General features: G+C 39.9%; 1 protein-coding gene across 2 annotated transcripts; it reads right to left on the bottom strand.

Annotated features, from left to right (window-relative positions):
- Positions 1-3,572: 3,572 nt before the first annotated feature.
- On the bottom strand, positions 3,573-22,582 carry LOC122657376 (DUF21 domain-containing protein At2g14520-like). 2 transcript variants are annotated; one of them, XM_043852062.1, is made up of 11 exons: positions 22,301-22,582; positions 9,631-9,707; positions 9,459-9,542; positions 8,994-9,107; positions 8,789-8,875; positions 8,443-8,582; positions 8,266-8,353; positions 7,050-7,123; positions 4,208-4,335; positions 3,798-4,063; positions 3,573-3,695 (listed from the first exon to the last, which is right to left on the bottom strand). In XM_043852062.1, the coding sequence occupies exons 1-11, from the start codon at positions 22,476-22,478 to the stop codon at positions 3,651-3,653; spliced, it is 1,281 nt and encodes a 426-aa protein (XP_043707997.1). In that variant the 5' UTR covers positions 22,479-22,582; the 3' UTR covers positions 3,573-3,650. The 2 variants fall into 2 exon arrangements, with proteins under 2 accessions (XP_043707997.1, XP_043707998.1); XM_043852063.1 differs by lacking the exons at positions 3,573-3,695; positions 3,798-4,063 and having other exon boundaries at positions 7,033-7,123.
- Positions 22,583-23,618: the final 1,036 nt, after the last annotated feature.

Genomic DNA, 23,618 nt, shown 5'->3' with positions numbered 1-23,618 from the left:
TCTTAAATACAAATACAAAAACATTTTCATTCCCTTGTTTAAATGATATTAGGCATAAATAAGTGTTTGCCCTGGTTTCTGGTATAAATAAGTATCTGTAGACCAATGTATGCATTAATAGGTATCTATATACCAAGATTTTCCACCGCGATCTAGCACTCATATAATGGTGTTTGGGTCGAAATCTCAGTTGAGTCGAGATCTCGACTCGATCGAGATTTCAACCGAGTTGGGTTAACATGGGATTTCGACCATCATCTGAGCTTTTGAGATAGTGAGATAATGGAAAGATCTCGCGAGTTTTTTGTTCCATGGTTTCCTTATATCTTCTTTCTTGTTATAATACCCTTTCACCACTAGACGGGCCTTGTATCTCTTAATATTGCCTTTGAAATTCATTTTGGTATTTGAAAACCAACTTACAACCAACAATTGAAGCTCCCTCTAGAGCAACTCAACAAGTTCCCAATTTGATTCTTTGTCATCAACTCCATCTCACCCTTTATGGCACTAAGCGACAAGTTGGAATTTCAACTATCTATGGTTTGTGAAAATGACATCAGATTTTTATTTATTCTAATAACAAACTCACAGTGTCGGAGGAAAACATAATAATTGAAGGTATAATCGGCTTTCTAATTCTTGAGGATCGCCTTAAACCTAATTGTTCATTATCAATACTCTCATGTTGTCTCGTGTTAAACAATTGGTTCATCAACTACTTGATCTTGTTGTGGGAACTGTTTATAAGGCAATTCTTCATGAGCCACAAGTAATGGATCCAATGTCATAGATAAAGGAAATATCTTTGATCCTTCACTGTCAAACTTGGAAGGAACTTTTGCAAGAGTTAGTTCATTGAATACTACAATTGGCATTTGTATACTCCTACTATTGCTGTCATCCTCCAAAAATTTAGCATTATTTGACTCCACGATAGTAAATGTACGTGCAGGATAATAGAATTTGTAATCCTTAAACCTCTCTGATTATCTAAAAAGAATATTCACTGCATGACTGTTTTAAGGTCCAACTTTTTTTTTTTTTTTTTTTTTGGATTATATAGCACCTTGGTTGGGCAGTGGCATACACATGTATGACTTAAAATATGTTTTTCTACCATTTTCAAAGTCTAAAAGGTGTCTTGGAACAATGAAGACAATAAATTGATTTCAAATGCAAATCCAATTGCATTAAATACGATACATTCACAAGAAATCCAAAAACCAACAACAACATTGTTTTGCAATAACTTAAAAGTTGTGCCAACAAAGTTAAAATCATATCCAATTTGGTGTCAATTTGGACATCGATATCAAGTTCTTGGAGAAGAACAAAATGTTAAAAGTCCTACGTAATCTAGGGCTAAATCGGACTGCAAAATCAATTTGTAGACACCAACCGCTTCAATTTGAGATCGCACTCACAAAACCTGAATAGATGCTCCTCTCACTTTCTGCAAGAATCTTTGTGTATAGATTACACTGCAAAGTATTATAATGTGAATTTTTGCTCTTGAATCAATCCATCTATTATTGTGATGAGAATTAACTAAATTTGACTCATAACAGACAAAAGTTTGAAACATACCTTTCTTCGCCAACCACTTTTTATACTTAATGTAAGTCTTCTTCACATGTCCTCACTTCTTGCAAAAGAAGCAGTTGTGAGTTTTCTTCATGCCTTATCGGCACTTTTCCTTTCTTTTTCTTCTACGAAGACTTGATGGTAAGAAGTTCATTTATCGACCATTGTTGCTAATGTGTGTTGTAAGAAATCTCGAATTTTTGGGGGTAAACAATATGCGGAAAATAGTTCAATGGTATTATGAATTGTAACGAACTGTAAGTCCACATAATAGATCTCCTCGTGGGGCTTCAAAATATATAATTAGTCATTGGTTAAACATGAGAACATCTCTTAAGTCACCATGAGAGGACAGAAAACAGTTCTACTATATCTACATGAGAATACGTGAAAATGTGCTCTCCAGTGTAAAATTTCTCTTCTTAAAACTCTTAAAAAACGTGGGAGTACAATTGTACAAAAGGATAGATGCTCCCTGGGCGACATTAAATTCCAAAACAAATTGTTTCTGAGAAATAAAAACACCTAGAAACAATTCTGAGAAGCAGAAATAATTCCAGAAATATGTTCCAGGAACAATTCTTATCCATAATGGTTCATAATCAGGACAAGTGGGTGAACCGTAGGCCCAACCGGCTTGCATGTAGGCTGGCCATACGCATCGGCTGTAACCTGTGAGTATGTGCTCCTGTGCGTGGGCTCTGTATGCAACGCTTGACGCCATTCTTAGGAAGAACTTTAGGTGGACAGTAGCAAGCCTAAACCTGCTCTAATAACAAATGAGAACATTAAGAACAGAATTTCAAACTTACCTCCATTTGGACCGAGTAGACCTGCCATTGATCTATCCAACTATGTTTTATCTTCTTCAGCGACGACGGCCAACTGCAGAGCTTTCTAGCGATGAAATGACAGTGTCTTCTTGCACCTCCAATCTTATACAAAAGAGAAATCGATGGCAATACTTTTATAATTTTGTTGTTCAAGGGACCCTATTCAAGACTTCTTAAATCTCCTTCACTCCCACCATCAGGGAGTTGGTTTACAACAACTGTCCGCTATGCTGATGTGGCAATGTAGGCCACATCAGCTTACATTATAACCCAATTTCTCTTTATCATAGTTTGTGAGAATATCTTCTCTCTTATTTAATCTTTTTTCCCGGTACAATGTTATTTGATCATTTGATAGTCATGAACCATAGAGTATTTCCCCTACTAGATTTGAGGTTAAGAGCTAATAAATGAACTTCACTTGCCTCTGGCTCAGAGGTGTCTTAACTTACCCCCAGCCCCAAGTGCAGTTGAACTCTGCCAATCAATTAGGCAAGCTTATGGTGTCTCAAGGCTGCTGATCCTCCAGTGACCATGTTTTGCTGTGGGATGTCTAGTTGTACGTGGTCAGCTTAGAAAGTTAAAAGAGTACCAATCCTACAAATTGCAATAGAATGTAGTCATCAGCTTAGAGTTCCTACACCACAAATTGCGTTAGTCTGCAATATGATCTTTTCCAAAGTCCATGAGTTGGTCGCCATGGACGGAGGTATTAGAGAAGCCCAGAAGAGGAGCTCTCCTGGTTTTAAGGTATCATGTGAATCCAAGCTCCCAATCAATTGCATAATCACTGAATGCGTTCTTCCTTTTTTTTTCACAAGATTGAAGATGAAGGGTTGTAGCTCAGTGGGACTCATACTTCCCCAGGATCTTCAAAGGGGAGGACTGGATTCAATCCTACCCTCAGGCATTTCTCTCACTTTTTGGTAGTCAAGTTTTTTACCAGTACAACCAGTGGAGACCAGCATAAGTTATAACCAATCAGAAGATCCACCATGCTTGTGCAAAGCATGGCATTGTCATAGATAACACATCTTTTTTAATTAATCATCACTCCACTAATGAAAAGCCTGTATATATCAATAAATTTTCATTTGATTGAATTTTAAAACCTCTCTCTTTACCTATAAATGAAGGCAAGACTTCTTTCCCTTTATCAACATTACGTCTCTAACAAATAATTTGTGTTACCTAACTGCACTATACAGATTACAGAGTGTGAGGCTAATGTCATGAATCTTGATGATGATAGTCCGTCTCATCATATATCTCCTCCTACACGGACAAGACAATGTCCACAAAGCAAGTCATGAGAAGAAATCCATAAAAAAGGCAACCCATTAATCAGAGATAGCCAAGAAGTTTGTTGTTGCATACCTGTAAAAGCTCTTCAATGACATCTTCCATTGTTATTATGCCAACAGCTTCCTCTTCCTCATTGAGCTTAGGGAGTGGGTAGTCATCAATCTGCAGGACATCTGCATTTATGTCCCTTTCCCACTTCTTACTCCTTGAGGTGCTCCTAAATGAATTACTTGCATTTGTGGGAAAGCTTTTCCACTTTTGGAGTGGCAATCTTTTGCTCTTTTTCTCTGGAGGATGTTTTTCACCATCAATGTCCACAATAACCTCTGTCCCTGGAGCTATGTCATGAAAGCACCGAAATGACCAACTCAAATTAGGGGAAGGGGGAGGGGGGGGGGAGATGGGCGAAGCCTCATAAATAAAATATACAATTCTCAACAAAGATAGAACAACTGGCAGTCTAGAGTTGTCTATGTGCTTACTAGTGGTTGGGCTCTTGCCAGCTGGCTGCTCCACCATGTTGTCGAGTTGCCGCATGACAACAGCCATGTGACTGTGACCTTTCTGAAACTCATTCAAGATATCATACAGAGGCATGTTCTCTGGAACCCTACCATGTAAAGACATCCAGAAACATCAATCATGTGACCAAAAATATGTGTATTAAACATCATATGTTCTTATGGAAGTAAAGACTAGAGATGTTTGCTCAGGAAACAGGCAAGCAAAATGTAGAAGCCTACCAAATTTGAAGACTACACTGACCTCGCAAGATGATACCCCCCATCCCCAGCACATCATGCATCGATAAAACAAATATACACGCCCAAAGAAAAAATAGAATATTATGTGAAAATTTGGTAAACTACCCAAAGAACTTAGTCATGCTTACATTCATGCACAAAGGAGTAATGCAAGATTAGGTTTGGGTTAACCTAGTCCCAAATTAAACCCACAACACAAAATAGAAGTAAAGGCTGAAATTAGAAAGTAATCAAATCTGAGCAAACCAGCCGCAGGAATGGACTCCAAATCTGATTGAAGACTAGCCTTGAGGGTGTGAATGCCTGCTCCAAATCTGGTCCAACTCTGATGGTCAGAAGTGGAGATCTGACTTGGTCTTGAAAATAGAAGGTAAAGCTCAGAAATTAGAAGGTGGTGCTGTAGAACATTCCAGCCAGCAGTAGAGGCTGAAACTGAGGTCGAGTGAAGGCCCAGACAGCAGTAGAAAACCCTCCAAATCTCAGTCAATTCTGACCAGGGTTGCTGAGATATAGAACAGATTCAAAAATAGAAAGTCTGTGGAGATCTTGCAAACCAGAGGGAGTTTTGGACTCCAAGTCAGGATCGAGTGTAGCCCTGGGTTGTGAGATTCAGTCCTCCAAATCTCTACTGAAACAGAGTACAGGTCGCAGAGGAATCAAGGCTCGAAGTTTGCAGGAGAAACTGGGCTGAAACTGCAGATCCGCAGGTGTTCTAGAGCCTCCTCAGGTTGTATAACAGCAGCAACTAATAAGAACTTGACAGAGGCTTGATTCAAGTCTTCAAAGTATACTCTCACAGTGATTAATTGCAGTCACAGAAAACAGCACAGCAGTGTTGATCGAGTAGGGACGGGAGGAGGAGAAAGATAGAAAAGAAGGGGGTAGGGGGATGGGCTTTCTCAGCCCTGGATCTCTCACCCACAGCTATCCCAGCTGTTGAAACAAGGATTTACTCCCATAACTGAGTGCAAGGATGTCTCAAAACTTCATTCAATAATTCATTGTCTAACTATTACAAAAAGGGCAGCCTATTTAATGAAGTAGGCTAGCTTACAAAATTAGAAAGTAAGAAAATAGTAACTACTAAACCTAGTAACTAGTGACAATAGAATCTTATGGAAAATAGAAACTAACTAGAATTAGAAACTACTAGGACTAATAGATTTAGTGACTAAGTACTACTAAGGTTGACTGGTCAGAGATCAGATTTCCTGTCAAAATCGTGGGCAGCAAGGAGGATCTTCTAGAGGGCCAGCTGACTGGCTCAATCTGGTCTTCTTGGCTGGCTCGAGCTGGTCCACTTGAGGCTGGCTCGATCCTCCTTGCTGCTTCTTCTTTTTCTGGCCAGTTGGGGAATCTGCATCAAGGAGTATATCCTCAATAACCACAAAAGACAAACAAAACTGGACAGCATGTCAACTCACACCAAAATTAGAGATGCCCAACTGTAAGCCAGAGTTGACCACCTATCCTGTCATCAAACCAAGTATAGCTAAAGAACTCCCATCTGCACCTACCCAGCTTCTTTTGCAACCTAGTGTGTGATCAGCAGCATAAAATCCTGATGATTCAAGCCTTGTCATGCTCTGATTCCATTCCAACTGAGGCATTAGATTAATAATAAAAAGTACCCAAGTTCAATCGCTAGAACCTAGAAGGAGGCCAATTCTTTCAACAGTTTTCTAATGTCTGGACCTACATCTGGCCAGTTTTATGATGCTTCAACTGGTCACATAAAGCTGGAACTGGTCAACTGGATTTTTCCAGGATTTTTTTAAATGGACCTAACATGAGTGGGCAGGTGGTGAGTCGACCAGTTTGACCATTGAGCTAATCCAGGTCAGGTAACTATTCTTTTGGCATGAGTAATCTCCTGCTACACCAGAATATATGTACACAAGTCTTGTTTCTTGAGCAACGTAGCAGTATGAAAGTTCCCTTCAAATGCTAGAAAATAATAGGTCATTTGTAAATATGAGTAGGATGATCTAGTCTTGTTAACCAAAGCCCCCATCAATATATAGAAAATGAGATTGATAATGCACTTATTCGTTAAGGTCTGTGATGTAAAGATACACTCAAGAAAAACTTAGTTTCCACTTGTTAGATGGTGCCACTGATGTCATACCTAATTGAATGGCATCTTCCACCAGATAGACTAGATTCTCAAATAAATAAATAAATACAGTACCAAACTTGCAGAATGAACACAGAAAAATCAAACCACCAACCACAAGTGGATATCATGTAATATAGAGTACTGGGAGGATGAAATGGCAGGAAACTCACCAAAGTATGAAAGGTATCGAAACAAAGGATAATACAACAGTATAATACATGAGAAATGACAAAACATGAATCTTCACTTTGTAATGTGTATCGAACCATGACAACGGGACAATTAAATTATGAAGAAAATGCTGTACAGGCTATGTGTGATAAGGCTCTTCTTTCAGGTCTTTGTTTCGAATTGCATATAAATCTTCAATTTGTAATGTGTGTTTTTCTCAAATTAGAGGACTAAACCAATATAAGGGCCTTACTTTAGCAATATACATACTTTGGAACCTTGCGGATAGTGACATTCTTAACAGGTACTTTATCTGACGGATGGATGGTTAATAGATTTTTCACCTACAGGTTATACAAAAAGAAGTTAAAAGAAGTACTTAACCACAAGACAAAGAGTGATGACATTATTAGATGTAATAGTTATTCCTGAAAAGAAGTTTCAATTAGAAAGAAAACTGAATGAGGTCAAAATGCTTTTGTTCTATACAACTAACATTTGGATGCATTGACAGACTCTAAAGAACTCCCACCATTAAGTCCCTTAAGCTGGACCTTTTCCAACTTCTCTTGTTGAGTGAAAAATGGATCAACAGTTCATTGTTAGAAGGTTAAGAAAGTTTTTGAACTCAGGAACTCAATTTACAAATTCGCGGACTTTGGCAACTTATCAAACTATCGGTAGGTCTTGCATCAGTCAAGAGATATGGGCTTTCCTTAGCATTTCTTTATGAGTGTAACCACACAAATTATAGAAAATTTTGACTTGTTTCAACCCTCCAGGCTGGATTTCAGAAAGCTGAGTTTCCTTTTTCTCTTTTTCTTTATTGTACCAAAAAGATAGCTCCGATGTCTACATCATAAGCTCTATAAAAAGGAGCCTTCAAGAGCTCAACTCCAATAAATGGTGTCCATGTATTGAATTGACACAATTTTCTTTCGTCATTTATTTCAGTTGAGAAATCAGGCTAATAAGGAAAATTATGAAAATTAAAGGATAATAATTTTTTTTGGGTTGCGTCAATAGGAAAATCATCTAGAAAAGATCCCTATGATAAATGTTGGAAATGCAGAGTTCAATATAGGGATATTTCAAGGATGTAAGAGCTTTATATTAATGTGGACTCAATGCAAAATTTTGAAAGAGATTGGATTTTGTTCACTTTTTTTATTTAAGTTTCAATTTAGTCTTGTTCATCCTTCTGTAATTCAGGTCTTCCTCTTTTCCCTGACCAGAACACATTGACATTAATCTAACTTAGTAACATTTACAATGGTAAGTACTAAGACGTCTAGCAAATCTCTACAGAGAAAAACAGAAAAACTAAAGTAGAACATTCTAATACATATTACACAGAGGTAAAAAGGGCTAACTCTAAAAATCACATGAAATAAGTTAATTAAAAGGTTTATCATTGCACTCGAAACAACAATAACTGCTTTACTACTCATTGAAGTTCAGGAATAAAATCTACAAAATTAATTACCAGAATTAAACCAATTATGTTTACAGGCTGCTCATAATAAACAGGTACTCTGCTATGTCCTTTCTCCAAAATTAACTTCATCAAATCCCTGTAGAATAAGAGGTAGTAATGCACACATCACCATGGGTCCCATGCACAACAAACCCATTGTCTTCAACCCCACTAAAGACTAAATACCTGTCAAGCTTGGCATTGATATCAATTGCAAAAGTTTCCGATAATGGAGTCATGGCATCTTTAGCTGTTTTCTCAGTGAGCTCAAGTGCTCCGCCAATGATTGTTGTCTCATCACGTGTCAGCTCACCACCTTTCCCAGCCTGCTCACAAATCAACCAAAGAATTATGATAACTCAATCTCAGAAAAACAAAAAACAGAACCAAATAAATCGACACGCACAAGTGCAATGACACAAAAAAATAATGATGAGTGCTCAATTAACAATACTTTTTGTGTGGTGACTCATATGGGTATAAAATACGTCATCTTCTAATCCAGAAGCAAAAATATTAAGAGAAGACACACCTCATTACCATGCAGATCAACTAGAGTTTTCAACTCAGCTCTGCGGAAAAGAGCCACATGAGTCTCCCCTAACAGGAAGTCTAGTAGCTGCAATATCACAGAGAACATGTGTAGTGAGTAAAACTATTTTGTTGAATAAGAAACAGATAAAATAGAATGAATTTAACTCAAGCGTACAGAAGTGCAAAACCAGATAGAACATCACCTTGCTAATTGGATAAGCCACGGGAAAGCATATCCAAACAAGTACGCGAACCATTGGAGCCACTGCTGCACCAATTGCCAAACCGTGCCGAGAACAAATAGATTGTGGTATAATCTGTTTGTAGGAGTGAAATAATGAATTGGCATTACACGCAGAAGCAACGTGAGGATAATCCACTTCAAACAGTAATTGTCTTTCAGAAAGACCAAAAAGATGCTAGACGCAAAAGTGCACTTATGTATGATTAAGAACAGTACTTGGTCAGGAGAGATGTCACATGCATGATCAGGTCCCATGAAGGATATATTTAATCCAATGAATCTAAAGAATTGGACAGAAGAATATCTGATCTGGCAGTTTTTCAGTTTATCATTTATGGGCATAGGGAATAGGTAAGACCAGAGAAATTCCATCACGAAACCTTCAGCTTTTGAATTCCATATATACTGGAAGATGGGTACTCACCTCACCAAACAGAAGTATCAAGGTCACTGAGATCAGGATAGCACCCCAAGCAGAAATCAAACCATCAAGAAAAATGGGAAGTGTCTGTCAAAAAGAGCAGATGCTTCAGAGCACGTATTATTTGCTGATCATGTTATTCTTGGAAGTTTTGAACCATTCTAAATAATCTTACCTCCATAGCAGCGGCATTGCAAATAAGTAGGGTACAAAGCAATAAATGCTGTTTCCTAACAACTGGCAATATCTTTGCTGCAAAGAAATAATAAGCATTAGACTAAATCTGTGCAGCATTGATTCATATGAAAAAGCTAAGCGTCAAGCAATAGCGTACAGATGATATCATTATTGTACATTTAGAAGCATTAAGGAATTAGAAAAATATAACATTTATCTCCAAATTACTTTTTTTCACAATGGGCTGAAAATTTACTGAAGCAAAGGGTAGAAACTCCTAGTACGAGGACCTTGACCAAAATAACACAAGCTGTTGCCATGAAGAATCGCATAAACACCAGCATGGGAACAAAATAGACTAAGATATCTGAACCCCTTCATAGATTAAGACCAACAGAATAAAACCACTAAGGAACTATGAATATTTCGCTCCTGCACTCACCCTCCAATGGGGTTATGGCCATTTGTGCAGGTTAGAAAAGGAAAGCCAATGGGGGAATATTGGATATTCCACCCAAGATTGGATTCCCCTAGCAATGCATATCTTTCCTTGTGGGAAAAGATTAGATAGGCTAGCAATTGAGTCCCAATAGGAAACTCAATATGCCTTGCCTATGTGAGCTACCATATTGGGATTGTGTGATGTGCAATCTATATTTTATTTGTGGGATTGCAAAATCACATTCAAGGAATGCACAAGGCACCAAAACGTGGAGCTCTCCCTTTCCCTCCTAAAACCGTTTTCTCCTTCCCCTCTCTTAGTGTTTGATCTTAGAGATAGTCCATACTTTGTGCTCTTGGAAGTGTGGAGGAGACAGCTTGACCGTGTGGGAACGCAAAGCTTATGTGGTGCGTGGAACGATCGTGAAAGGGCTATCATCGATAAGAGGTCTTGCACTTGTGAGGCTTAGGTAATAATCGATCCCTGATTCGTTCTGTTATTTGAATGACTTCTCCATCGATACTGTGATCTTGTTTATGCTTCCGTTGCGATCGCATTTGCGATGCCTTCAGTGCATACGCGTATATGATGTGCGCATATCATAGTTGTAAAAGCTTCGTGCTTTATGATACATTTTTTTAAAAGTATGGAAATAAATTGTTTAGCTAAGCCGTACCACTCACATGTTTAACCAAATATTTTCCATGCTATTTGTGTAGTTTCTTTGATAAGCACAAGTGAACTATGCCGCCCTTATCAAAGACCATATTTTGACCGGCCCAAACTATGTAGACTGGAGGAGGAACATCAAGTTACTGCTGTCTGCAGAAGGTCTAATGTCTGTCCTGGACAAAGATGAGCCTGAATTCCCTAATGAGGAGAACCCCGATTCTAAGCCTGCCTATGAGTTGTTTCAACAGAAGAACTCTAAGGCAAAACTCCTCGTGTTAAGTTCTCTGGAAAAGACCATCGCTGATTCGGTCAAGGATCTGTACTTGACCAAGGACATGATGGAAGAGTTGAAGGAGATGTATGGGAGAGAAGAAAGACATGCCCATCATCAATTGGTGGCACTCCTCCATGGCACGAAGATGGCTCAAGGTACTCCGGTTATTGACCATGTCATGAAAATGCGAACTTGTTCCTTGATCTGGAGAACCTTGGGACAACCTTCAAGCTGAATTACAAGACGGATGTCATCTTCTACTCTCTGCCTCAGGAGATCTACGGTTCGTTTATTGTTAATTATAACATGAATAAACTTTCTGTGGAACTCCCTGAGCTGGGGAACATGTTGCAAGAAGTGGAAGCTGCATCCAAGAAGCAGAAAGTTGAGGTCTTGACTACAGAGGACAAGTCTTCTTCCTCCAAGCCCATGGGCAAGAAGAAGAAGTAAAAGAAGGCTGACAAGGGAAAAAACCCTAAGGTTGGCAATAAGGGAATTCAGAAGAACAAGAGCAAGGGGACTTGTTTCTATTGTAAGAAGGACGGACTTTGGAAGAAGGAATGTCGTGCTTTCCTGGCTGCTCAGAAAAAGAAGCAGGAGAAACAGGGAGAAGGTATTTCTGAAACCTTGGTCCTTTATGAGTCTAATTTGTCAGAGGAACCTACTAACACATGGTTGGTGGACTCGGGGTCTACCGCCCATATTTGCAACTTGTTGCAGGGGTTCAAGCTGACAAGAAGACTGAGTAGGGATGAAGTTCGTTTGCGAACGGGTACGGGTGCTGAGGCCGTTGTTGAGGCCGTTGGAGATTTTACTTTAGCTTTTGATAATAGTACTTTAATTTTGAGAGATTGTTTTTATGTTCCTCATTTTAGGAGTGTTAGAATATGGGTATTTGGGTATTACGTGTGACATGGGTCGATCCATGATATAAGATCGACCCATGGGGTGTTATTTCTATTTTAGTTATTTTCCCTTTCCTAGTTCTATTCTAGCTCTATTGAACTAGTTAGAATAAGAGTTATATTTGGGCTGTGACACTGTTCACGTGAACAGTGTCGTGAACAGTGTTTCCCTTTGTAATCTCTTTTATTATTATTATTATAAATAGAGAGCTTCACTGATCTCATTGATCAATCAAGCCATTCACAAATTTCTACATGGTATCAGAGCCTAAACTCGATATCTGAGAAATTAATTCTGCTCTCCTCCATCGTCTCCCTCCACAATTGATCACTCCTAGATCAACTAACCCATTACCCTAAAACCCTAAATCAACCGAGACCCTCCTTCTATCTTCCCTTCTCTCGTTTCCATTATTTCATGGGGGCAGTACGTTGAGGTGATCTAAAAATGATCAAGTACTTGCCCTAGAGTTTACCTCCTTTACTTTATCCTATTTTATGATCTCCATGCACAATGAGATCCATGTTTGAAGACTAAAGCACTGCAGATTTTTTTTCGAAGACCTGCAGTATTTTTTTCTTCATGTTTGAAGACTGAAGCACTGCAGAATTTTATTTAGAAGACCTGCAGATGTTTTAAGACCTGAAAATTTTTTTCTCTCGACCTGCAGATTTTTTTCTCGAGACCTGCAGAATTTTTTTTCGAGACCTGCAAATCCATATTGTGCGAAGATCTGCAGACTCCTTTCCTCCTTTTTTTTGAAGACCTGCAGCTGTTTTAAAACACCTGCAGCAGTTTTTTATTGAAGACCTGTAGCAACTTTTTTGTTGAAGATCTGTAGATTTTTTTTTGCTTTTTTTTGAAGCCCTGCAGATTTTTTTCTGTATACAGATCTGCAGCTTCTCTTTGTTTGACAACACTGTAGTTGTTTCTTTATACAACCTGCAGAGTCCTAGTACACGTTCCTCGTCTGAGAAGGAACCTCTTAAATGTACTCATTGTGGAAAGGAACGACATACTGTGGATTTTTGCTGGAAGTTACATGGTCGGCCATCTGACTCTTCTGATGGTCGTAGTGGTGGCCGTGGTCGAGGCCGTGGCAGTGGTCGTGGTGGCACACAGGCCCATCTTTCTGAAGCTACTGAAACAGCCCCTACTACCACACTGTCGGCAGAGGAACTTGCTGCCTTTCGTCGTATGATGACTACCTTCGCCTCTTCATCTGCACCTGCCTCTACCTCGACTGTGGTCCCTCTTCTGAATCGAACCTTGTTTTCTCCAAACCAGGTATTTCTTTTGCTGGTCATTGCATCAAGTGCCTCCAATCTGATCGAGGAGGAGAGTACTTATCAGATGAGTTCAGGGACTATCTGAAAGAAGCTAGGATTATAACCCAGTTGACTACTCCAGGAACACCTCAACAGAACGGAGTTTCAAAAAGGAGGAACCGAACCTTATTGGACATGGTTCGGTCCATGTTGAGTTATTCAGAACTGCCATTGAGTTTTTGGGGTTTCGCACTGGAAACTGCCATCTATATACTGAACAGGGTACCAACAAAGTCTGTGACCAAAACACCTTTTGAGTTGTGGTACCGGCGTAAGCCAAGTCTTCAACATCTTAAGATGTGGGGTTGCATAGCACATGTAATAAACAACAGATGGATAAGTTGGAATCCCGAACAGATAGATGCTATTTATTGGGATACCCTAAGACTACAATAGGCTACTACTTCTATAACCCTGTTAATCAGAAAGTCATAGTTAGTAAGCATGCGACATTTCTTGAGGATAACATGATCTCACCAAGATCAGATCCGGTGGTCATTAAAGAAATAACTGATGACCAAGTACCCTCTGCATCGACAGAGGTTGCAGTTGATGTACCCACAGTTGAGCAACAGCCTCAAGAGCCTAGGAGGAGTGGGAGGTCTATCAAACCACCAACTCGTTTGAACCTTCTCACAGAGGAGGATCAAAAGGTAGAAGAATTCCACATGGTGTCTGATTGTTCAAACACAGATCCTTATACTTACGCTGAGGCTCTTAAGGACGTTGACTCGGTGAAATGGCAGGAAGCTATACGCAGTGAAATAGATTCCATGGATTCTAACCATGTCTGGACTCTTGAAGATCTGCCAGAAGGGGAAAAACCCATTAGCTGTAAATGGATCTACAAGAGGAAGAGAGGTATGGATAGAAAGGTGGAACGTTTCAACGCAAGACTGGTGGCGAAGGGATACACTCAGAAAGAGGGTGTTAACTATGATGAAACCTTCTCACCTGTAGCGATGATTAAATCCAGTCGGATTCTATTGTCAATTGCTGCATACCATGACTATGAAATCTGGCAGATGGATGTACAGACACTTTCCTCAACGGTTATCTTGATGAGGTCATATACATGAATCAGCCAAAGGGTTTAGTCTCCCCAGGGGAGGAAAACAAGGTATGCAGGTTGTTGAGGTCCATTTATGGACTAAAACAAGCTTCCAGATCATGGAACATCCGTTTTGATCAAACTATCAAGGATTTTGAGTTTGAACAAAACATTGATGAGCCATGTGTGTATAAGAAAATCTGTAGGGGTGCCGTCTGTTTCCTTGTCCTATATGTGGATGATATACTGCTCATTGGGAATGATGTGGAGTTACTTTCATCTGTGAAGATGTGGTTATCCAAAACATTCTCAATGAAAGATCTGGATGAAACCAGCTACATCCTAGGAATTAAGCTTGTGAGAGATCGCAAGAAGAGGATGTTGGGATTACCACAATCCACCTACATTGACAAAGTGCTTGAGAGGTTCAACATGCAGGATTCTAAGAGAGGAAATGTGCCTCTCAGACACGGAATTGGTTTATCCAAGTCACAATGTCCTCATACTCCTGAGGAAATTGAGACTATGAAGAGAGTTCCTTATGCTTCGGCAGTAGGAAGTTTGATGTATGCCATGTTGTGTACCAGGCCAGATATTTGTCATGCTGTAGGGATTGTGAGTCGATATCAATCCAATCCAGGACAAGAATATTGAACAGCTGTCAAGGGGATCCTCAAGTATCTGAGGAGGACCAAAGATTACTTCCTTGTATATGGTTGTGATCAGTTGTCAGTGGTTGGATATACGGATTCGGATTTCCAAACTGACAAAGATGACAGAAAGTCTACCTCTGGGATGGTTTTTGTGATTGGTAGGGATGCAGTGATTTAGAGGAGTGCCAAACAGAAGTCAACAGCTGATTCCACCACAGAAGCTGAGTACTTGGTAGCTAGTGAAGCAGCCAAGGAAAGTGTCTGGCTTAAGAAATTCTTGACAGACTTCGGGGTAGTCCCTGAGCTAGTTGAGCAACCCATACAACTGTTATGTGACAACAGGGGAGCTATAGCACAAGCGAAGGAACCAAGAGCTCATCAGAGGAACAAGCATGTGGAGCGAAAATATCACTTGATTCGTGAAATTATTCAGCGTGATGATATAGCCATAGCTAAGGTTGACATTGCAGATAACCTGTCTGACCCTATGACTAAGGCATCGCCTCCTAGTGTTTTTGAGAAACATGTTGGGAATATGGGGGTGAAGTCCATGGGTGACTGGCACTGATGTACAAAACTCCTTCTATTGAATTAATGAATTTTGTTTTTTATTAGCATGATCAGTTATTGTCCCTAGGTATTCATACCTAAAACTGTTCACCACTAGGGATGGGACTGGACACCCTGTCCGGCATGGTGGTCACATTGTGTGTGCTTAGGGAGGATATTTTTCCAAGACACAAATGTGAGTATACATTTGGTGTGTGCATTGGACTGGATCACTTGAGAATTTCACATGTGGTGTACTGTCAGTTTATAAAGAAAATGAGATTTTCTTAAGTAGTTCACGATTGGTCCCTTGACCTGAGGGGTCCTTATCGACGCATTCATATGTTGAGAGTTTTGGGGTACCAACAGTTGATGTCTTTCTCTGACTATATATCGGTGCACTGGATTCTCAATGTCTGACTGTATTCGAAAGAGATGCCCAACATGGAACCCACAGCCCATACATTGGGAGTATGTTGAGGAGAGTATTCTATGCAGGATTGGACCCAAATCCGAATCCGGTAGCATCTTCAAAATGTTTTTGAAATATTTTAGTTATACATATAAAACATTATCTATTTTCTTAAACATTTGGTTTGAAATGTTTTCTCTCGATCCAATCAAGGTAATTGAATCTCTCGATCGGTGTATCAGTTCATTGAGGATTGGCAGTCTCGTACACATGCCTTATATTGAACCATGCAACATTGTTTTGTGGGGGACTAATACGTGTTTTAACTACTTACCTTGGGCGTAGGTTATTACATCTGCTTGGCATCTTCGATGTTACATTTCTTAGAAGCTGAGTGGAATCCCATTGTGATCCTACCCCTTTCCTTTCGGTTCCATTCATCTACGCTGTAACGGTTGATCATGGTTTCCTTTTCATGATCCTCTTGTAAGATTGGATCTTACAGTAGGATGGAGGAGATTGTTAGAAAAGGAAAGCCAATGGGGGGATATTGGATATTCCACCCATGCCTTATATTGAACCATGCAACATTGTTTTGTGGGGGACTGATACGTGTTTTAACTACTTACCTTGGGCGTAGGTTATTACATCTGCTTGGCATCTTCGATGTTACATTTCTTAGAAGCTGAGTGGAATCCCATTGTGATCCTACCCCTTTCCTTTCGGTTCCATTCATCTACGCTGTAACGGTTGATCATGGTTTCCTTTTCATGATCCTCTTGTAAGATTGGATCTTACAGTAGGATGGAGGAGATTGTTAGAAAAGGAAAGCCAATGGGGGAATATTGGATATTCCACCCAAGATTGGATTCCCCTAGCAATGCATATCTTTCCTTGTGGGAAAAGATTAGGCTAGCAATTGAGTCCCAATAGGAAACTCAAAATGCCTTGCCTATGTGAGCTACCATATTGGGATTGTGTCAGGTGCAATCTATATTTTATTTGTGGGATTGCAAAATCACATTCAAGGAATGCACAAGGCACCAAAACGTGGAGCTCTCCCTCTCCCTCCTAAAACCGTTTTCTCCTTCCCCTCTTAGTGTTTGATCTTAGAGATAGTCCATACTTTGTGCTCTTGGAAGTATGGAGGAGACAGCTTGACCGTGTGGGAACGCAAAGCTTGCGTGGTGCGTGGAACGATCGTAAAAGGGCTATCATCGATTGGAGGTCTTGCACTTGTGAGGCTTAGGTAATAATCGATCCCTGATTCATTCTGTTATTTGAATGACTTCTCCATCGATACTGTGATCTTGTTTACGCTTCCGTTGCGATCGCATTTGTGATGCCTTCAGTGCATATGCGTATATGATGTGCGCATATCATAGTTGTAAAAGCTTCGTGCTTTATGATACAGTTTTTCAAAAGTATGGAAATAAATTGTTTAGCTAAGCCGTACTACTTACATGTTTAACCAAATATTTTCCATGCTATTTGTGTAGTTTCTTTGATAAGCACAAATTTATTAATAAAAGAAAAGACCCTCTCTCTGGTGCAGGCAAAGTAAAACCAAATCTATACAAAGAGCTGGCAGAGAACAACATCGTCTAAAGGCAATATTAGAAAAGAACCCCACTGGTGTCTAATATCCAACATTTTTAAAAAGGGCATACCCAGTGCACGAGACTCTTGCCACTGCAGGGTCTGGGGAGGGTCATAATGTACGCAGCCTTACCGCCATTTCACAGAGAGGCTGATATCCAACATTTTTAACCCCAAAATTTTGCACAAGTAGAAGCCCACCATGTGCTATTTTTAATTCTAGATCAAGGTTTTGAATATCAGTATCGGATAGTACAGATTGCGATCCTAATCAGTATCACGTTGGAAAGATACTATCTAGGATGGGAATGGAATGCTGATCATTATCATTTTTAGTAATTTCTATCTGGATCAGTCCAATAGTGGTCTGAACTCTGAATCATCAAGATTACCTGATCTGGATCAGTATCGCCAATAAACAACCCAACCTTCAATACCAAGTTTTAAATCCTTGTTCAAGATAGCCCACCATGAGTGGGAGAAGGGAAGCCAAATCTTTTGAAGACTATCTCATTTCGTCCGTGCAACACAACAAAAATTACTGCCTGGAATTCACATCATATCCTTCTGCCTCTTGCAGAACCTGGGCATTGCACTTCCTGCATAAAAAAGAAAAAAAACCCAAGTTCTGCCCAGCCCACACCTTTTTCTTTGGCAAAAGGACAAGCATATAACAGGAAGGGGACTGCTTCAGCATCACTTAAAAGAGAAAGAACACACAATCAGCAGCACATGACCCGTTGAGATCAAGTAGTCAATTGTTAGAATAATGCCCTTAAATGCAGCAAAGAGAAAGAACCGCAATTTAGTGCGCCAATAAGCCTAGATAAGATGATGAGAAAAATCTGAATGGTTTTGTCCTTACAAGGTTTGTAGCTGAGACTTAAAACAATAAAATTCCTGAGCTACCTATTAAAAAAATAGAGCTGTCCCATTTCCAAATATTCTTATTCAGAGTTCTCCCTACAGGACTGAAGAGCTTCCAGAACATCCAGCAGATTTTAGAGTTGCATAACTTCCCAAGCAGTAATGTTTCTCCTCAAAGATGAGGTACAAGATCTGGATATCCATTCCAAAAAAAGATGATCAGATACCACAGCCTCCGTGTTTAAAACCAGACTGAATGATGAAGGAAACACCACCCTCAGCGCTTCTTCCACGCTGGTCCTTATGCCATTTCACATCCCTGATTGAAAGAGTTTTTCAGGCCCTTAATGCTTCTCCAAAAGCCTGAAGTCCTGAAACCATGAGTGGTGCAAGCCAGTAGAGTCTCAGTCATTTAACAACCTATATTTGCCAAATCATTACAACAACAACAACCATAACCTTATCCTAACTAAATGGGGTTGGCTACATGGATCCGAAGAGGCTGCGACAGTAATAGAAATAAGAGAAGTAGCAGGGAGTAAAAAGTAAAAAAGTTAGGAGTAAAAGGAAGTAAAAAGATAAAATAAAGTTACTAAAGGAAAAAGTCTAAGCAATAGTCAAAGCAGCATCCCAGGAACATCCCCCTATAAGGGGTCGGCTACATGGGTCCTTGTCCTCCAAATAACTCTATCCGCGGTTATACTAGGGTCAAGCCCTACCACATGCATATCCTTTCTTACCACTTCTCCAATAGTCGTTTTAGGCCTGCCCCTACCTCTTTTAGCTCCTTCAAACTGAATCTGGTCATTCCTCCTTACAGGTACATCCATGGGTCTCCGTTAGACATGACCATACCACCTCAAGCGGCTCTCACGGAGCTTATCCTGGATTGGTGCAACTCCCAATTCGGTTCTAATACAATCATTCCTTACTTTATCTCTCCTAGTCTTGCCGCACATCCTCCTTAACATCCTCATCTCCGCTACACTCATCTTATCTATATTACTCTTCTTAACGGCCCAACATTCCGCCCCATATATCATCGCTGGTCTTATTACTGTCCTATAGAATTTCCCCTTAAGATTACTAGGCATGCATTTGTCACATAAAACTCCTGAGGCACCTCTCCACTTCATCCATCCTACTTTAATTCTATGTGAAACATCATCATCTATATCACCCTCATTGTTAATGGTTGACCCCAGGTATCTAAAGTATTCACTTGGTAGTAACTCTTGCTCCTCAAATTTCACCACATCATCACCTCTCCTGGTTTGACTGAAGTTAAACATCATATATTCTGTCTTTGTTCTGCCTAACTTAAAACCTCTTGATTCCAAACAAGATCTCCATAACTCTAGCTTTGTGTTAATCCACTCCATTGTCTCATCTACCAAAACAATATCATCAGCGAAAAGCATACACCAAGGGACCTCATCTTGGATATGCCTGGTTAAATCATGCATGATGAGTGCAAACAAATAAGGGCTTAGAGCTGATCCTTGGTGTAACCCAATTGTAATTGGGAATTCACTACTTTGGCCCTCTGCAGTTCTGACACTTGTCACCACACCCTCATACATGTCCTTAATTATATCCACATAGTTACTTGAGCTCCTTCTCTTCCCTAATACATGCCAAATGAGCTCTCTAGGAACTCTATCATAGGTCTTTTCTAGGTCGATAAAAACTCTAATACATGCCAAATCATTGATCCCTATAAAGTACCTTCTAACTCCAGAAGTCTCTATGGCCATTTAGATTTATATCATTGACCATATGTAATCCAAAGCTCTCACCTTTCCTTGGTTCTATACAACTCCCTCCAATCCACATGGCAGCTTACCCCATCCTTCCAACCAGCCAACTGAAAATGTGCTTGAATCTGTTCAATTTATGCAGAGCTGAACCTGGAATAGAGACATATATACATAGGGATATTACCTTCTTTTTTTTTTTTTGGTATACCCACATGCCAATTCTATATCATAAGCACATTTACGAAGTATATCGCATGGAACCAATCTGTTGACATCCCTGAATAGCTGTCTAGACTCTATTATCTTCTAAGACTTTACTGCTTACCATAATGTCAAATTCATAGTTAAGCATCTTTCCCATAGTTCTTACTCAATAGTAACATAGCAAGCAATATCCTTATGTAATGCACAAAAAGGAAAATCCTGGGGGAAAGGGCATAACCTCACTTCTTTTAGAAAAAATAAATAAAATTGGTAGTATGGTGAAGGTGGAACTCAATATCGACTCTTAGTAACAACATACCACAAAGTTTACTGGCTAAACCAGTGACCATCTTCGCATAAAATCACTTGGGTTGGATGTTGAAGTGGAGAGAAGAACCATGAATACTTACAAGCTAATGACAACTTATCTATCTCCCCCTCCCCCCCCCCCCCCTCCCAAACAATAAGAAGGCAGCTATGGTCTAAAAGAAAGTGGACTGGTGGAACAGGTTTTGATAACATACCCCAAGAGTTTTGTATACACCTATCCAAATGTGGCCTGACTTTGTTGCAAAATGGGGGGATTCAACTATTGTTATTAATTGGATGTTTTTGCCAAAGAGGCGCCATGGAGATTCTCACATTAAATAAGGAAAGCAAGGTCCTTGAGAAGCCAGAGGAACATCTCATTCCAGTGGAAACCAAGGACTGCCAGCTCATTAGCAGGCTCAATAGCTGCAGAGCAGGTGGGGGAAGAACTGATGTACATCAGGAAATATCTTGCAGAGTGAGGGAAGTGTTGAAATTTACTGCTTGGTTTTGCTTCTGCTTAGATTTTTAGTACAGTGACCAGTTGTATTGCTTTTAGGCCATGGGGCCTAATACAATTATGTTATCTATCCAATAAAAAGAAAAAGAAAACAATGACACTGACATTCATCACAAAGAGAACACCATGAAAGAAATGCCAGCTCAAATAACAGAGTGAACCATACAGGTATCACATGAGGGTTACTATCTACATAGATTTTTCATGTTACTGTTTAGACCCCTACTAAGCAAACAATGGACCACTACATTAGTAAATTCTGGACTTCATGCAGCAGAAAATAAACTTGAGGAACTACATGGTTGGATTGGCTATTGATCAAGTAATGCAATTTTTTTGGGAGGGAGGGGAATAGATAGTTGATCAAGTAATGCACTGCATGCATGGACAACCGATGCTGGTTAACTTGGTGCTATGTACTTATCAAACACCGCACTGGGAAAGAAATGATATGTACTTAAAAGTATTAAGGGAAATGAAATAAGAAAATGATATCATTTAATCAATCAAATCAGCATAAAGATACCCTTTACGCCCTTTAGTTCCTATCCACCTGTTGATTAGCTCGATGGCACTTGAAATGGTTTGTTGTAAATGACTGCCAAAGGAATAACACCAAAAGCGGGAGAGGATGATCTTCTGATATACTACGAAGCAAATTAAAACTTAACCATGCCGGATTCCAAATCAAATAGATAAGCAATAAGAAACCCAGCAGAGCATTAGTAAATCATGACGCCTAATATGAACCAAAATAGTCCAAAAGTCATCCCAGCCCCAAATCAATTACACTGGCAAGTATAGAAGAATAAGAAATTAAAAGAAAACGCACAATAATCCACCAAAGGGGAGGGTTAGGAATGATGCATTAGATTATCTAGGCCATATTACAAAAGAAAAGGTAAGAAAGAGCAAATAAACCAAGTTAAGAAAGACAAAACATTGTCTTATACCTTCTCTCCCACTCTCTTAAAAAACACAGAAGGAGGGTGTTGGGGGGAAGGGTTGGGGGGGGGGGAGCAAACATTATTTTTGAACTTTACCTGAGTATTCTGCAATTGCCACTAAGAAATGGAAACAAGAAAGAGAAGATTCTAAGGAAAATGTGCACCAAAAAAATACCGGCATGTTTCCGATCCCTCGGGGTACCAGACTTGGCAAGAACTTCAAGATCAACAGTACTCATTGACATAAGACCCAACGTAAGTCCGGACATCAAACCAGCGAACATAACCAGAAAGAATATCACCACTATGTGAATAAAGAAACCCGTCTCGCAGCATCGATACTCTACCGCCATTCAATTGCTTCACTTCCCCCTTCCTCCTTGTCCTCCTCCTCCTCCTCCTCTTCTTCCTTAAAACCCTAAAATAAACAGAGCTCGTCAACAAACTCCATTATCAGAGGTTCGGATTCGTCTTCTGCGCTTTTAGAAAAACATCGCGAAATTGTTCCTTTAATAGTTTAATTTAATGTCCTGGAACCAGCGAGTTCGTAGGTATACTTTTCTTTCTAGACAACGTTGATGGTCGGCCGTCGGCGACGTATAATGTGGATGAAGTGTAATGTAAGGAATATGATTACATGAACCTGTATCTCACCGGCCGAGAAATTAACGGAAAGTTTCCCGGCGACAATGCCGCAACGAATTTTGTCAATACAATGTCAAGTGGCGGTGATTTATTTGAAAAGACAGTTCACATTCCCCCTTTTTTCCCTCCATGCCACGTGAAGAAATCATACTCGTGTAAGAACGACCTTATGGCTCAGTGCAGGTCCGGCGGATAACTAGGTCTTGTGTTGGGCACTAGTTAATTCCATTACGACGGTTGGGACGTCGTTTGCAAGAAAACAAACGTCGTCTTCGAATCGGATTCCCTGGCATCTTTGACCACGGGGACAGGAATAAGTGAATAAGTGAATAAGTGAATAACTGAATAAATCCTCAAACCGTTGCGTATCTTGACCACGAGGACAGTAATGCCACTTGTCTTTTCTTTTCTTTTACCAAAAGAAAAAGGGTCAAAACTTGTCTTTTCTGTTTTTTTTGTTTTTCTATCTATGGAGAAAGTTTTTCGGATTGGGCTCTTCTCCCGTGAGTGGAGAGCCCAATGAGATATCCAACGGTTGGGCGGTGTCGCACACATTCCAACGGTTGAGCCCAATGAGATATGAGGTATCCAACCGTGACGGGAGCCAAAGGATCCAACCCAACAAAAAAAGGGTGGGGGGTGGTCATTTTACAGCTCACATGGGACCCACCTGTTAAATGACCCAAACGCCCCTTGTTTTGCTAGGCTGGATCCTCCAGCTCCCACCACAGCTGGAGGAGAGCCAAATTGGGTCTGGCATACCCCACCTTCGAAAATCATCTCCCTAATGCTATTGGTGAGAGAATTCCTCATATTCCCTTTACCTATTTGGCTATTTATTTATCTTT

This window comes from Telopea speciosissima, chromosome 4 (genome assembly GCF_018873765.1).
Source record: "Telopea speciosissima isolate NSW1024214 ecotype Mountain lineage chromosome 4, Tspe_v1, whole genome shotgun sequence".
NCBI lineage: Eukaryota > Viridiplantae > Streptophyta > Magnoliopsida > Proteales > Proteaceae > Telopea > Telopea speciosissima.
This window is presented reverse-complemented; position numbering and strand designations above follow the sequence as displayed.